The following is a 17499-nucleotide window of genomic DNA, read 5'->3' as shown; positions in this document are numbered from 1 at the left end:
TGAAATTGTGAATTAAGTCCATGTTCTGCTTTGCTTGTGTGCACAGCTTTGGCTTTACCTATTAAACTGTCTTCATCTGAACCAATGAGTTTCTTCACTTTCACTCTTCCAATCCTCTCCCTCATCCAAATGTGAAGGGAGTGAGTGGCTGCATGGTGCTTAATGACCTGCTGGGCTGAAACCACAAGAGGAAGGACAGCAGGTATTCAGTCCACCCAGTGGATTTTTCTGAGGAAAGCTAAGGGCATCACTGGATTTGGTGGTGTGAGCACATGCCCCAGAGGCAGGAGCCCTGATTTATGTACCAGTTCCCAAGACTTTCTGTACTTTGCATTAAGCAGCTACAGGGAGGCAAAGTGTTTTTTCTCTCTGAGCATTGTCCTTGTGTGCTTCACTGAGAGCCTGCACATTTGCACCTCTCTTTTCTTCCGCTCCCACAGAACTCCTCCGGCTCTCCAAGAGCATTAATAGCAGGCAGCCTCCCACATAGCTCTGGGTAGGGTTGAAAACAGACTTGGTTTAAAGTCACCTGTGCAAGTGGTAACTAATCATAAAATGTCTGCAGAGAGGGTGAACAGAGGGTGAACACTTAGCTTTGCTGAGCCTGAGTCCTAACAGCTCCTGGGTTATTCTATGGCAGAGCCAGGAAATTAATTTTCCTTTCTAAACATAATTTTCTCCATTCTGGACAGCTCAGCATTCTTCCCCACTGCTTGCTTTGCATTATTTTCCCCCAGATATACTATACTACATTTTCAAAATCAATTTATGTTTCGTCTTTTTATTTCTAACTACCTTTCGCCTTCTCTGCACTATATAGTCTATCACCACAATCTCAGTTATTAAACTTAATGTGATATCTAGAGCTCACTTCACTTCCATGTCAAATTTGCCATGACTTGGCAATGAATAAAATGAAGCAGGTTGGGGCTTCCTTCGCAAATGATTCAACTCCCACTTTAGAGAACAATGAACCTGTGCATAAGACTGGAAAGAGCAGAATGTCAAAGGCCAGCCTTTCAAGAAGCAGTAAAGATCAGGCCATGCAAAACATTTCTAAGTGAGGGTGAGAAACAAAATCCAAGCCACAAATACCTCTTCCCAGCCAAAAGACTGCCAGTGCTGGTGAAGTGATGGGAAGGGTAGATTGCTAATAGCATACTTGTACCTATGTCAGACTTCCACGTTAGCTGGCAACATCATGTGGCTTCCATGAGAGCTGGCATATCTCCATTTAGCTTTAGATAAATCCAAATATTTTGTTTTTCTTCTGCTGTTATTACCATTAGCAGGAACAAGCAGCCACTTAAAAATCAGAAATTGCAATATAGAATATTAGTAAAAAACAACCAAAAAAATTTCTCTGGTGTATCAGAAGATGAAAGTTTATTTATACTCACACAAACTGAACTGCTAACAGTTACAAAGATGGATGATTTGAGTAGTCAAATGTAAGTACTCTATTTATCTTTCATAGCTGTGCTGAAGAACGAGAGTAAGGGGCATTTTCTATTACAAACCATTTGCATAAAGTCACTTAGGCAACAGGTTCAATGGTACACCTTTTTAATTTTGCTGTCATAACAAAGCTTGGCAACAAATATGCCACATATATTTGTGTATCTAGCTATATATCTATATGTATGTATATATATGTATGTGTATGTATGTATTTGTGTGTGTATATATGCACTTATATAGTATAGAGAAGTTCACACAGTTAATAGGCTGTGGAGGGAATTCAGACTCTGTACTCCAGAGATTTCCATCTTTGCTGTGTCTTTTCTGTAACATGTGGTGCATGCCAGCTGTACAGAGGTAATGGGGACAGGACAAGAGTTTCAGGGGGAGCCAGAGGAGGGATGGCAACCAGCCCCCCTTGATTCACCAGGCTCTCCTGAGGCCCACATTGAATTATGTGCAGTTGTCTTCCATGCTGTGACTAACCTGCCATCCACACCATGAAGTTGGTGGGAAAGGGTAGCCAAGAGAGTGGGGGACCTCTTACTGGTCCCTTGTCCCATCGAATTGCTGGGCATAATCCTGAGCAGCTGCTGGGGGCCCAGCCAGGAGTAGTGGGTGCTCCACTCAGTGACCCTTCATGGATACCTGCAGACCCTCTCTGCAGTTGCAGCCTTGTAACCCTCACACCTCTTCTATATGTTTTTTTCCAACCTGTTTTCCCCTGGATTTTCCATTTTCTTCTAGTCCTTTGCCTGCACAAGAGAGCTAGACAGTTTTGGTAGAGCCAGTCCCTGGTTAAATAGAGAATGACAAAAGTGGCAGCTGTGCAGCCTTGCCATTGACAAAGAACAGGAAGATTGGGACAGGCCTGTGCCTCTCTCTTTGCATAGGACACAAAGAAGTGTGTCTCTTGATATCCATCCCCTACTCATGTTGCAGGGCAGAATTCAACACGGAGAGAAGCAGAAAACTGAAGGAAAAGGCAAAAAAGAATTTCTAACAGTATTTTATTTGCTTGCATTGCAAGCATTTTTGAGACAAAGGTACCACTCACTGAGCATGCATTCCAGTAATGAAAGACATAAATAATAGTAATAATCACTAATTTTAATTTCACTTTCTTGGCACTACCTCAAAGTCACATGTGTGTTATTCTTAGAAGGAAATCCATTACAGCTGAACATTTTTATCAGTGAGCATCTAAGAAATGGAAACTTCAAGCACTACTGACATGTTTCAAAAAGTGGACTCAAGTTTATGAGCTGCCTACATGATCTCTTTCACTCTATAGGACTCCTTGCTTTCTTACAAGTTTTTGATTTAAGGGTTTTCATATGATGGTCCTTAAAAAATAATTATTTTTCTGTGTATTTAGTTGCTCAGAAAGAAAGACACTGATTTCAGGGGGCAATTAAGTGCTTACTTCATCAGACTAATTTCCAGCATCATTGGTGCTGTGCTGGACACGTATTTCAACTCTGAGCATGCAACTCTTATGGTGGTGTCAAGAATGTAGAAGCAGGTCCTTGACTGGTCTTGGTTTCGCTTCCATTTGTTAGGTCTCACCAGAGCAGAAAGTGAGCATCAGAAACAACCAGCTGGCAGTCAAGGCTCTCACTGATGGGTAGAGAAACAAAGAAGCATCTTCACCAGTCCATGTGTGTACAACAAAGTGTCTGCTATAAAATGGTGGTCACTGCCACTCTTCCAAATTTAAAGACAGCCCTGCTCTGTGCTTGGAAAAGTTAAATGCCAGTCCTGAATTCCCAGACATTCAGGCCTGTAAAAGCTCAGAGGATGGGACTTGTAGCCCTGAGTGAGATGTCTGACTGCCAGACTCATCCCTTCAGCACATGGATTGCTTTGGATGACAGAGACGCCATGAAGTTCAGGCATTTGCTGTGAGTCACTTAGAGACACATTTCCAGGACACCAAGGCCTTATTCTACACTGACCACCTCTAGCTGCTGCTGATAAACAAAACAACTGATGCTCATCTAACTGAGCCTTCTGTAAACTAGATGCAAGTATTCTTTAACCTATTTAACACCTCAGCTGGGCACCAGAAGGTGAACAACTTTATGTCTTGGGATAGCAAAGAGATGAGAGATGTCTCCTCATTCCCAATCCATAGGCCAGAAATATCACAGACTTGCATACAAGACAATTGTATAATACGTTCACAAATCAATTTTATTAATTTAAAACAAAATCAATGAAGAAAAATTCTGTACACAATTGTGGACACAACACACTTTTTGTACAATAAGGCCCAGATAAACTTTGTTATTTTTTTCAGTCCGCAAGTGACTAAAAATTGTAAAGAGCCAAAGCAAAAAGAAAAAAAAAAAAAAAAAGGACAACCAATTCCCCCCCATCACTGTCTACTTTGCTCGAGGAAAAAAAAAGGCTAATTATAGTCTCAATTCTAAAAACTATCCACAATGTGCTTTATGTACATATGTGAGTACTGCAGGAGTTGCAGCACTCATACTGAGTAAAGTAAAGCACACGTGCAAGTCTTGGTAAGATAAAAACCTCTCTGTTGGTACTAAAGCAATCCACAGATATTTCATTCTAGCAGCGATGTGATTCCTCCAATAGAGAAGGGTGTTGATTTGTAGCTACATTGGTGCTCTGTAGCTTTGCAGGTAGCTGTTTCATGGCTGGTGGGTTTTTTAATTAAAATGAAAGAAGAAAAACCAGAAAATTAACCAACAATGGTGAGGCTTCTTTTTAATTAGATATTTAACTGGGCAAAAGGAATTGGTACAATTCAAGCCAAAAAGTCAGACTAACAGTTTATTTAACCAAGTAGCTCACAGCCTTCAAGATCAGAAAAGTCACAAGTCACAGACAGACACAGTCTAGGTTTGTCCTTTAAGTTAGTACAGACAAAAGCAAATTTTAACTCCTTGGTGATAATCATTTCAGCATTTCCATTGCCGGCAATGGATGTTATATCTTAGGAAAATCTGACTCCTGGTGGAAGAGGATTAAAAAACTTAAATGTCTATGAGCATTTTTGTTTAATTTCTCCAAAATATTCTCATTTCTAATTTCTAAAAATATTAGTGATGATAGTTTCCTTCATTTTTGGATGAGACAAAAGCTATTCAGTACCAAGGTTCCGGTTTAAGTTACATCTTAAAATATATTTTTGTTCTTTCTCTATTTCTTTATGGAATGACTCTCCTAATTAATTTTTTTATACTCTAAAAAGGGTTCATATGTTAACTTTAAAAGAGGAAACAAAAAGACAATAAAGGCCTCCTCTTCACTTAGGTTTTATCTGTATTTGCTTTGACCTGGGGGGGGGGACACACAAAATCAATGTTTCCATGATCAGAGTGGGTGAGACAAGAAAATGGCAGAGAAACAGCTGAGAACAAAACCCAGTTCCTATTGACACTTGACATCCATGCTTTTGGTCTTGACAAATTTATCTAAAAAAATCCATTATCTACATATTTATATCCAACACATTGATAAGGCACCGCACAAGTTTGTGCACACGTGGCCTCATTCTTCACCAACAAGGCATTACTATCTTTCAATAGCATTTACCTTTAACAATATGTAAAAGAATCATTCATTATTACAAATTTACACAAAAAATTCTTCCTGTACATGATTGTCTCAGTGATGTACCTATTAGTTTAAATTAGACATATTTTAAACTACTCTGTAATGTGCTAAAATCAAAAGTAGTTGCTGTACCATAAGGCAAAGGCTTATAATAGCCTTTAATCCTATTATACATATCCTCAGTTATATGATGTCAAAATATAGTCTGTTCATAAATAAGTAAAGATGTACAGAGTACCCTGGGTATGAGAAACCAAAACGTAAACCTTCTTTATAAGAAAATTACTCCACTGGTATTTTGTAAAATCTCAGTCTTCATTGTGCAATCAAGTTTGCTGTGTTGAAGAAATGGTGTGTGTCACATTGAAGAGGCTAAAAACTACAAAGCATTTGCAGGTCCTTTTTCTTTTCTTCACAGGTATGAACCTCTTATTTCCTTTTTTTTTTTTTTTTTCCCCATTATATTTTTTCCTTCTCAATTTCTTTTTGGTAGCAAATATGGTAAAGATGAGTTGTTCAAACACTCGCATGGCTTATTTTCGTTGGACTTGCAGTACCGGAGCCAACAGCTGTTCTGAAGAAAAAGACATGCTCCTCCGTTTACTGAAAGGGCAAGGGTTAAGACCAATTGCAGCTGTACGTCAACATGTTGAAATCACAAAGTTCTGTAGTCCAATGCTGACACAAGACACAGGCATCTCATCCACGGGCAGAAGGAGGCTCTGAGGTTTGAAAGTGCTGCTAAGTTGCTACAAGTACTCCAGTTCCAAGGCATGGTGAAGGGCCATAAGGTCAGAGTGGCTCGAGATCCTCCAAAATGGCATAGCATGCTGTGAACAGCACAGACAACATGTAAAAATAACCCCAAGCATTCTGGTATTTAGACCCACCCTTTGTTTTTCACAGGGATAAGAGAACACTTGCAGGAGAGAAAAAGAGCTCTTAAAACCCTGAGTCCTTCATGTTAATGTCTGGTTTCTCTGACCCACCCCCTAAGCATAAATTCTCAATAACAGTAAATCTATTTACAATAGGAACTACAGCAAAAACATCAGGAGATCATAAGGAAGGGAGTGGCTTCTAATCTCTTTATATGAAAAACAGATTTTGGAACATTGCAGAAGAAAATATTACTTCTGGATAAAAATAAGCAAAATAACATATACGTGAAGCCTGTAGGTTGTTTGAGAAAGGGAACAGAAAGAAAATAAAGAAAGTGAAAGTGTTGTTTATTATCAAAATGTGTTTGCTCCTTGTAAAAATCTGCTCCTGGCAGATGAGTTAAGAACAGAGAAATGGTGATTCAGAATAACTCATGTGTTGCTCACCTCACTTTGAAAAGATTTTTATCCCAGTGGCTTGTATAACATTGGTCATTGCTAACACTGATCTTAAAACATCTTTTCCATATGGAACATTAAAATAAATACATATTTTTTTCCTATTAGTTGTAATAAAATCTGTCTGGAGCACAAATACTTTTGCAAAGAACCTGAATAAACCAAAAACACAAATCCCAGGAAAAAGCACAGATTACCTCATTCATGAAGGGTAAAAATCTGATTAACAACTACCTTTATACTTGAAGCTAGGAATTATAATGTCAACAAGAAATTTTGCGTAAATTAAAAAAAAAAATAAAGATCAGCTTTTGTCAGGAAATTATTCTACAAATTCAATGGGAAAATAGTTTCAATTCAACAGTGTTCTGGAGGCTAACATGACTGTGTTCACCTTTACATTGGGCCAGTTTGTGTCCCGGCATCTTTAGGAGGCAAACCACATTAGCTTCTAAGTTCCCCAAGCATTTTATCTATGACTTCTCAAAGAGGCTTTCATCATCCTACTTCAGCAGCTCCTGTGTAAATTCCTAATTCCACTGAAATCACTGGCAAAACTCCATCTCCTCTGTCATTTTCATTCTGCTCCTTTTTTTTTCATTCTGGTTTTCTCAAATTTTAAGTTAGAGAAAAATTTTGAAAACAATGTTAAATTCACGGTTTCCAGCTGCACATTTACCATCATTTTTATACCTGTCTCAGATGGCAAACACCTTAACACTCAGCCTATCACATCCTCTTTGATATGACACTCCTGACCTGAATGAAGATGCAATATGGATGCATCAGCACATGCCCACATTCCAAGTACAACAAGCTTCTAAAGCAAAGGAATTTCTTCAGGAAAAAACAAAATGACCCCCAAGAAAACACCATTGTAACAGTTTCTGTTCTGCTTTGCTTTGCTTTAGAGAATTAGAAAGCCTTGAGAAACAGCTGACTGAACCTCAGGTTCAAGATAAATTAATAAGCCACGGCTGACAATGGAGATAATAAAACAAACAAAATTCAGAGACAATAGAGGTATTTTTTGGAAAAAAAAAACCAGAAAAACCTCACAAAAATCTTATGATATTTCCAAAACATTTTGAAAGACGGATCTTTTCCTTAAGAAGGAAATTTTCAACACTACAACACTTTTTTTTCCCCTACATCTTCAGTCTGGATGTCCACTGTACTGTCTCTATGCTCCACCAGTTACAGAAAGCAGATGCAGTTAGCTCGCTCAGTTGCAACTCCACAGCCCAGGGTCTTCCCTGTTACATTATACAGGCAGCCTACCCTCTGTGCTGTCAGGCCAGACACTGCTGCTTTCCAACTCACAGATTTCCTAAGGATGAACTTCTTGCATCATGTTCAGGAAATGAACCAGCAAAAGCAGTATGAAATAAAAATTACCAGTCATGCTATTCTCTGGACTTTGCAAAAGCTTTTGTGCATCTATCTCTTTCTGGCAGAATTTGAAATATCTGGTAGGGGTACTACATCAAGGACGAAGAGTCACAGGTTTGTGCTTGCAGCAGGTCCATGCTGTGTTTACCAGATGACTGCACAGGTCAGCAATGCTCTGCAGTGCTGCCTCCTTTTCGTGTGAGGCTGCAGCTTCCCTCTTCTCTCTCAAACTCCTGCCAGGTGGGACACAGCTGGCAGCCCCCTGACAGCCAGCCATAGCTCCCTGCTCCTCCTCTTAGTCATCTTGGCAGCAGGTCTGCCTTAGCCAGTGGGTCAGGGAAGTGTAAACAGCATATCTATGATGTGGTGTGGCAGAGTCTGGTGGACTGACATGGATGCCCTCCAAGGTAACACAGCAAACAAATCAATAGGGAGAACCATAGGAATAAATTCTTGGCTTCCAGCTCCCACTTCATGCAGCTCCAGCTTTATACTGCTTCCCTAGTAACAACCTCAGCATCACAGAGCATACACACACCAGGCAAGTAGAGGAGAGTTAAAGACTGATTGATTTAACAGAAGTTTTAGCTTCTGCTAAATCAAATTACAGCACCCCTTGCTAGATGCCCATGTGCAATATCAAGTTTTGGATTATCCTGTTTATGGGTCAGCTGTTGATGGCCAGATTTTAAACCAAAATTGTAAACAGTCATTATTTTGACTATATATTTCTATCTCAAGTACAGTTAGGTGTCCTCTGCTTCATTTATGTGTCTATGAAAAGATTGTGCCCATATTCACGCAGATACAGCAGTGAAGTGGGGAATGACAATAGAGAGTCTCATTAAAAAAACAAAACAAAACAAAAAAGAGGTTGTGTAAATCTCAGGATTATAATTATTTTCAGTTCTCCTTCATGACAGATCTAAGGGCCAGCTGCACAATCCCAAGAAATGAAGCATGCCAGGGACGTGGTGGCTGCATGGGGCTGGAATCTGCAGTGGTGCCCTGGGCATGGCTCAACGTGGCCAATTCAAATTTCTCTCAGTCTGACCCTACAGTACAGCCTTCAGAGCTGTGAGGAGGAGAAACAAACCTGATACAGATATATATATATCTGTATGTTTGTGTGTTTATATAGAGCCTCACACATATGTGCTCATATACATGCACGTTTTCATGAGACATATACACTAATTTTCACCCCATCTAAGGTAATAAACGATTGTATGCAACAAAAACTTTAAAGTAACAAAATTATCATATAGAACCTTATATATTATTCCTGTATTAACATGCACTGTTGATTCACAAATATTCAGCCATGTCAAAAGTGGCGACACACTCCTGAGATGGAAGTACACTTTCTCTTACCAAATGACTTGAGATCATTTGAGAGAGAAAGAGATCCTTTGTGTATATATATGTACTAAATATTGCCTTTAAAATACCACCCCTGCCAACACTTAGCACACACATGTCATGCAGAACACTTCTATTCTGAGCCAAGCAAGAAATTCTAATCTTGCATTTGCTGCTGAGGAGAGCGGATGACAAATGTTAACCACTAATAAATAGGTGGTGAAACTGGGTGCATTAGTATCTAATGGAACTCTAAGTCTACTATTTCAACATCTTCCAAGTAAATATGAAGCTTTTGTCTCTTAAAAATCATTAATTGTTTGGCAGATGATACTTAGCAATAAAACATCAATGAACTTTTAAATTATTTGATTTTGATGGCATTTTGAAATTAAATATGGTGGCAAAATTTTGGTTTTGATGTAAAAAGCATAAAAAATAAAACTACAAATTTAGTGAGCCTAATAATTAGAGTATTATTAAATAATCTAAGATATTAAGCTATTTAATTTCTGAAATAGAAGTAATTTTATTTTCAGCATGTACCTACTAAATGTACAAAACTTCAGCTATTTTACTCTAAAAAATAGTTCTGCTATTAATACACATGCAAAACAAATCCATTTTTTATAGGAACACCAAAAAGTGCAAAATATCCTCTATCCTCCTTCCCTTAAATGAATACATATTTATACAAAAAACTTACTCCTGAAATTTGTGATGGATTTGAATAGAAAACTCATCAGTTTTTGTCATCTTTCACAGTATTTTTGTTGTATTCCTGCCAGATTTGCTAAGCGGCCGTCTTTACTTCCTAACCCAAACCTGACCAGCACAGTGTGACTGTGAGCTTAAAAGCAGTGGCATATTGGATACCCATTTATATTCTATTTATTGCTCCACAAAGATTTATGGTTTTTCCTCCAAGGCAGCATGACCATTTTGGAGACAAAGGGAGAAGCCCATTTGCCTAGGCTCTCCTGAATCACATGATGTAAAATCCAGCTCCTCAGTGCAGAGGAGCCTTTGTCTCTTCTCACAAATTAGAAATCCTTTGGAGAATTCTCTTAAGCAGAAAAACTCAGGAGTTGGGGTTTTTCTGCCTTATTTGTATTTCCCAAATGTGTCTCCAAAAGCAAAGGCAAAAGATGAGAACAAAACTAAACACAAAAGAACACAAGAAAATGCAACACAACAAAATAAAACAAAACAGCCTCCAAGACCAAACCAAAAAACAAAGCAAAGCAAACCAAAATGCTGAGACAATGGAGTCTCTGGCAGAAACCCCCAGAACATACTGAGAGCAGCTGTGTCACCACAGTGGCACTTGGAGGCGGTGGCTCTGTCCCACACGGCACCAGCGCTGGTACCAGCATCTCCAGAGCACCTTTGGACTTTCACACTGGTTTCTCTCTGCCCTCCTCTCCCTCTTTTCCTGGGGAAGCTGATATGAAGGTAGCAACCTTTGTGTGAGCCCTGGCCTTACAGCCAAGCTCGCTGGTTGCTGCACTGATCCAGAAGGGTACGATTATTCCTCAATCTACAGTGCAAACATCCTGAGAGTTTTAATTGTCTCATCAAATATTTTGCTGGAAGTGACAGATGAACAAAGGTGTCAGTATCATAGTTCGACTAATGCTACCAGAAATGTAAGAGTGTGAATTTTCCTCAGTGTATTATATTTACTTACATCAACCAAAAGAGGCATTTTATGAACAAACTGTTTATGCTAAAAATATTTCTTAATAAAGCAATGATCTTTTAAGCGGCATTAAGAAGTTTCTATTATTGAATTTTTGTACTAATGACAATAATGAAAAGATTTTAATTGTGTCTTTCATTTTCCTACTGCTGTATTGACTTAAGATTTTCCACGAATAAAGCACATACATGAAAATCTTGTTTTATGATGAAGGAATTGATAAACTATTGGTAAATTATTTTTATTAATAAACCTTAACTTTCTTACCCCCTAAGCTGGAAGTTCAACTTTTTTTTATCCACTGAATGAACACAGAATAATAAAAAAAAAATCTCTCTAATTAAATAGGCTTGAATTTATAAGCTCACTGGAAAAGACTCAATACAGTTTACATGTAAACAATGAAGTGCTATCTAAAGAAGGGTGTGCTATATATACTAATGTCTCCAGCACAGACCAAAGCCCTACAGAAAAGTGCTGTGCAAAGGGGGACCTATCTCTTCTCTGGAGAATACCACAAAACCTGAAATGCTGAAGCAAGGCGAGAAGAAACCAGCTACCAAGATTCAGGGGATAAACATGACAGCGGGGTACATCACAGGGCAGTTATGCTACCCTGGATTGATGTGCTTTGGGTATTTTGTGGAGGTAAAGCTTCTGTTCTGTTTGTGTGCTCTCCAGAGAAAGTTTGTGCTCTTGCAGGATGTGAAGGAAAAATCTAAAAAGGCAGATCCTGCATTCACAGTGTGAAATGGTGATTTCTTATTTGGTGGAGTAAGAAGCAGATCAAGAATCACAGAAGCACTTTCCTAAATCAAATTGATAGTTTATGCAGAAAGGCAGGGCTGCTGGTCTACTTATTGACTTCTCTGGCATCACTGCAGCAGATAATTTAATCCAGAGCATCTAACATGCTTTCAACCTGAAAATTCCTTCCACCAGGAAAGAATACACACAAGTAATTGCACAAAGGAACTTTCTATACTGCTACTTCTCTTAGCAACTGGAAAGGCTCTCTCTTATGCTTTTCTGAATCATGTTTCCTGTTGAAAAAAGCATTGGAATAGATAATGTTACCAAAAGGACTACTCTTGCCATTATCATATACGACACTATTTCACCAAGCAACAGAAAAGGAACAAAGAGAAGGAATTTTTTTTTTTTCCCCCCTGATCTTAAATACAGCTTTTAAAATGTAATCATTTGCAGCGGGAAAACATTTCTCTGCAAAGATGAAAGGCATTTCTGAAGGAGAAAGGAGCAAACTGTTCCCGTCAGTCCGCCAAAGGGATATATGAAACTGAGACTCGGCAAAGTGCTGGGACAAGCCGGGAACCTACCCGCAAGGCTTCAGGGGCACAAAACCGAGATTTCATGAAGCAAAACCAGTCAATGGTTGTTAAAACGCCATGTGGACTAATTAGTTTCACTTCTCCAATTTAGAAAGTCACAGTGAAAAGAGATAGAAGTATCATGGAGAGTTTTGTGGTGAAAAAGCAGCTGTGTAAAAGCAATTTATCTGTGAAAGGAAGCAAGAACAAAAATGCCCATTTTCCTGCTCTATTCAAATAGCCAAGGTTATGCCTCATTCCTCCAAGCAAAGAATGTGTATCTGCAGACTACCTTGGGTAGTTTTTCTAGCAAGGCTAGAGATAATGCTTATTATTTGTGAATGGGAAGTGTTTCTTTTTTATATAGCTTAATTCATAATGAAAAAAAAAATTCTCCTTCTTCTCAGTGGAAAGCAAAAAATAATAGACAGTTAAATAGTATCCTCTGTTCAGTTATCTGAGATTATGAATGCATGCCAAGCCACAGGTTGTTGTCTGAATGAAGAATCCAAATTATGGACACACAAGAAAATGAAAATTCCTACCTACTCCAGTCCTACATGTCTTTTTAAGGTGTGATATATATGTATTTCATACAGTCAAACAGGACACTGCCTTTGATCACTAAGAATCACCATATTTTGCTTACATTCATAACATCCTATGTGGTATTTTGGGTTGCCAAGGAAAACAGAAATATTAGTTCTTGGCAAAAAAGCCAGGGCCCATTTTCTGGCCCCTTTTTGAAGTACATCAAACATACTTGAATAGTTTAATGTGTCTTTTGGAGAACAGCAGGGCAAATCATTATCTATAATTATCTATTTCCACTAGATATGGTCAATACAGATTTTATAGGGCAAATATATCCAACCTAAATGTCAATGCATGCTGTCCTATGTTGAGGAAAAGACAATTTTCCAGACTCTTGAAACCAACCCTCACCAAAAGAAGGTGATTACCTTTTTTGCGCCTTGTTCTTCTTCAACACCATCCCCTATAACAACATACACTACTTTTCTTCCAAATCTTTGAATTATTCGCTCAAAACAACTTTCCTTTCCTGAAAGAAAAAGATCAGGCTATTCAGGGTAGGTGGTGATGGGATGTCATCAAATAAATAACTTTTTTGCTTGGATCTCCCCGACCCTTGGAATTCTCAAGTAGAGCTACAAGACGAGAAGAGCCTCAGAAAGGTGTATCAAAGCTGAATGCAGCATAGCCAGCATACTAGAGGTCCACAGTATGACCTTTCTTGTCTCATTCCTTAATGTGACACAGGTTTTGTGGGGAATTTCACCATAAGGAGAATTATCTTCCATTTGTTTATGACCAGTAGCCTGATTGGAGTAAGTTGATTGAAGCTGAGTTGAAATTCTAGCTTTTTCTCCGAAACCTGTGACATGACCAATCACAGCTCCTAAAACAGTAGTACCCTGACTTAGAAGGTCACCCAAAAGATCATGGACCATGTCCTTGATCTTGCACTGGGATCCATTCATATGGGTCCTGTACACACCCAGGGAAATGATCTCAGTGCTCCAGCCCCATGAACAAGTACCACAGAACCACAGAAATGTTAAGGATTGAAAGGGGCCTTAAAGATCATCTAGTCCCAACTCACCCTGGCATGTGCCATAGTGGGAGGGACACTCCCACTATAACAGGTTATCCAAGGCCTTACCCAATCTGGCCTTGAACACTGCCAGGGCTGGGGCATCCACAACCTCCCTGGGCAACCTGTTTCAGTGTCTCACCACCCTTAGAATAAAGAATTAATAGCTAACTTAAATTTCCTCTTTCAATTTGTACCCATACTGGGAAGCTTCAGGTACTGTACTGAGAAGACAGAAAGAAAGCAAACACTTAAAGCTGGGTTTTCTCAAATGTCACCATTCTGAAAGGTCACTTCAGTCTGGCCATGGGACATGCTAATCTGTGTGTCTACAGCAATGGTTGGGGAAAACTGTGTTTTTTAAACTCAATTATTTCAAGCTAAAGAATAATAAACATGTAAGAAAAACTAGGCTGGAAATTAAATGAAGTTTTCTAGCCATTACAGAAGACAAACTACTTACTGATACCATTTAACAGTAGCACCAGGCATAAGAAACATCCAACACTAACTTGAAACAGTGTTTAAATATTAGGAATCATGTCATGTTACAAAAATCTCATGGTTTCATGTGACAGTGACAGAACACATTTTTGCATAAACACACCTCTATTACATGTACATGAAGGCACAAGTAAAGATTTATTAAAATATGTTTTAATTAAAATGTGTATTTAAAGTATTATATTTCAAAGTTATAAATTACTATAGAGTTTTGACAGAGGGCACTGTAATTTTAATATTCAAGAAACAGTTTGAAATATTTTATGGGAATGCTTTCAAATTTCTTTTTAAAACTCTGAACCAATTTTTGTTTTGCCCTGTTTAAAAAAAAAAAAAAAAAAAAATCCCAAAATTATTTCTTGACAATTTGAGCTTGCTGTATTATAGATACTTAAGAACACATGAAAAATGTGTTTGTGTAGACCACAATTATGAGGGAATCTGAGACAGAACAGATATGTCATAATCACATTAAAAACTACAAACACCGTTGCCATCTGGTCTGGGGTACTTCTGCATACTCAGAATAACATCTTTTATACTGAACCAGAAAACAGAAATAAACATTTGCCTGGCTGAAGATTATTGCAGTCAGTATGAAGAAACTTAAATAACTACATTCTGCAGCAAAACATTCTTGCTTCTCTTGAATTGTCTACCAAAATCTTTTCCAGAGCCCATGAAAACAAATGAAGCCAGGGCTTACCTTTACAGAACTTCTCTTACTGCTGCTCCAGGGAGACTCCAGTGTTCTGTATTTACTGCCTATTAAAAACCTTTCTCAACTGCTACACAGCCCCACAGTTCTGAGAAATGATGAAAAATAAAAGCAACTACATTTCCTCCTATCAGAGCCTGTAACACTGTTAATAGAGCTGTACAAAGCTTTCTGTGCTGGATCATCACACATTTGAAAAGCACTTTTAGGATGCTTTAGCAATGTTTCATGAAGATCAGGTGTTACTAAACTCTGTATTTGCTACTGTGAAAGCAGGTTAGAATTAAATACAGACTACAATACCGTATATATTTAGAAATAAAACTTGAAATGAATCACAACATGATGAAAATAGCTCACCTATTTTAGTTGCACTGTAAATATTCTCTATGGGAAATACAACTCCTAGTCCATACAACAAGACTTTTGCCAGAGCTGGAATTAGCTGAGTAGTCGTTACGAGAATGTTCACACAGTTTGTCCTATGGAAGAGAAAACGCAAATATCCTTTCTTAACCAAGCAAAACAGAAAAAAACCAAAACAAAAACACGGAAGGAAAATCATACCCCTCCTACCAGAACCCCTCAATATTATTACTGCCATTTGAAAGATCATCTATTTTTTATCACCATACCGAGGAGCAAGGTGTGGCATGGCCAGATCAGAATAAGGGATGAGGATGAGGTCCTCCAGCTTCAGCATTTTGCCCACCACACCAGACATCCTCTTCCAGACCATCATCAGACACCTTAGGGCTTCCTTCGTACTCTTAATACTCACCTTGAATGAATGAGGGTGAGTGCTTTCAGTGCAAGTGTTAACCAAGAATCTGTCAAAGCTTCAATTTCTGCTCTTAGTTGTAACCAAGCCTCTCTTTTTGCTGGACCAAGTAGACCTGTGGAGTAGACAAGGGCATGTCTGCACTGGTATTAAGTAGTGCTCTGTCATTTCCCTTTGCTTTCACTAGCTCAGACAATTTCCTGCACACAGCAAACTAAACAGCTCACCAAACACTGCTATGTCAAAAAAAGGTGTAGAAACAAGTCCTTCCCATTTACAGCCCCTAGTCTGTGTTAGATACTCCAGATTACTTGCCTCCGACATTATTTTTGTAGGTGTTGTATATTTCTTTAACTCGTCTGTAGCGGAAGGCCAGTTTCCGCATCCAGTCCACCCCTCCGCGCACGCCGGTCGCCAGGCACAGATTGGCACTGGTGGCAGCCGCGGGAAAGCCGTCTGTTCCGAAGTTGTATGTGCTAGGCAGAGATAAAAAAAACCCCACAGATTAATAAAAGGCAACAGGCTACACTGAACCACCAGCCACTCACTGGGCTGGGTTGCAAAGGAGACAGTTAAAAGACAGCTGGCTACTGTGAGCATTCCAGCAGCCCATCGCTTGCCCAGGAAGGAATTTGCAAAGCAACTTTTTATCTTAATGAGTTCTCTTGTACCTTAAATCTTGACCGTTGTCATCTGAAGACACGTCATCAATGTGAACCTGGTCGCATTCCTAAGGTGACAGAAAGATTTTATAATTTTCTTGATTTTGTGAATCTTGAAAACAAAGCTATAAAAAAAAATCTATGAACAATCTAGTCATCAGGGATATTTTTAATTGTGGAAATCAGTAGATGGCAGTCTTGTGAAAACAACTATTTTACCTATTCCTTGCACTCATTTCTTAGAATAAATGCACACCGTCATTAGCTACTACTGTTAAATGGCTTTCCAAAAACACGTTTTTGTGTTTAGAAAGGAAAGTGGTTAAAAACAATTAGCATATGTGTTCCATAAACGTTCCTGTAGCCTTTCAGGTACCTTAAAACATCATGCTGCTCAAAGCTGATTCAGTCAGTGCATAAGTGTAACTGAAACCAGACATTTTGGTAAATGTAACATATTAGAAAAATTAAACCTGATGCTAACCGCCAATGAAATTATGACCTCTGATTGCTGTTGAGCCACACACCAACACAGCCTGAGGCCAGTGTTTCAGAGGAGTGCAGATGAAAAATCTGTTCCTAGTTTGCCATTCATTTGAGAGTTGTGAGTTTCATTCTCTCTCTTTGGTCTTAGTGCATGAAAGCAGCATGCCAAGATGAAGAAAATCTGAACAGAAATAACCAAATCAAACCATCTTTCTTCAGCAGCTTGCCTGCAAACTAATGCAATACATTAAAAATTAGCTTTGTCCATCACTAAATTAAAAATTGCAATGCATATTGTTTATCCACAAAAAGCCCCACTAAAACACTACTATTAACATTTTAACTGTTGGCAGGAAAACAAATAAACCTCTGACACTCTAGATCAATATCAATTCAATGCTTGTAACAATAATGGATTTAAATTATTTTAATAATTTCCTCTTTTCTCCCCTAATGTGAAGTCCTACAATAAATATGATCTATTTTAAAGATGAAAATGCTGCAAGTCTTTTTTTTTTTTTTTTTTTTTTGTGTTGCTTTCTCTGAACAAATTT

General features: G+C 38.5%; 1 protein-coding gene across 9 annotated transcripts in view; it reads right to left on the bottom strand.

Moving 5' to 3' along the window:
* Window positions 1–3631: 3631 nt before the first annotated feature.
* The window catches only part of EYA1 (EYA transcriptional coactivator and phosphatase 1), a 157112-nt gene continuing 143244 nt past the window's right edge, over window positions 3632–17499 (bottom strand). For 8 of the 9 annotated variants that reach the window (XM_014257268.2, XM_014257273.2, XM_088056682.1 and 5 more), the window contains 6 exons: window positions 16469–16527; window positions 16113–16273; window positions 15798–15912; window positions 15377–15498; window positions 13142–13242; window positions 3632–5882 (listed from right to left, as the gene is read on the bottom strand). In XM_014257268.2, coding sequence (XP_014112743.1) covers window positions 5802–5882; window positions 13142–13242; window positions 15377–15498; window positions 15798–15912; window positions 16113–16273; window positions 16469–16527 — 639 coding nt within the window. In that variant the 3' untranslated portion in view covers window positions 3632–5801. The remainder of the gene's footprint in view (window positions 5883–13141; window positions 13243–15376; window positions 15499–15797; window positions 15913–16112; window positions 16274–16468; window positions 16528–17499) is intronic. The other variant, XM_014257285.2, reaches the window with a different exon arrangement.

This window comes from Pseudopodoces humilis, chromosome 1 (genome assembly GCF_049639895.1).
Source record: "Pseudopodoces humilis isolate 2021_Gansu_Grassland_sample_001 chromosome 1, ASM4963989v1, whole genome shotgun sequence".
Lineage (NCBI taxonomy): Eukaryota > Metazoa > Chordata > Aves > Passeriformes > Paridae > Pseudopodoces > Pseudopodoces humilis.
This window is presented reverse-complemented; position numbering and strand designations above follow the sequence as displayed.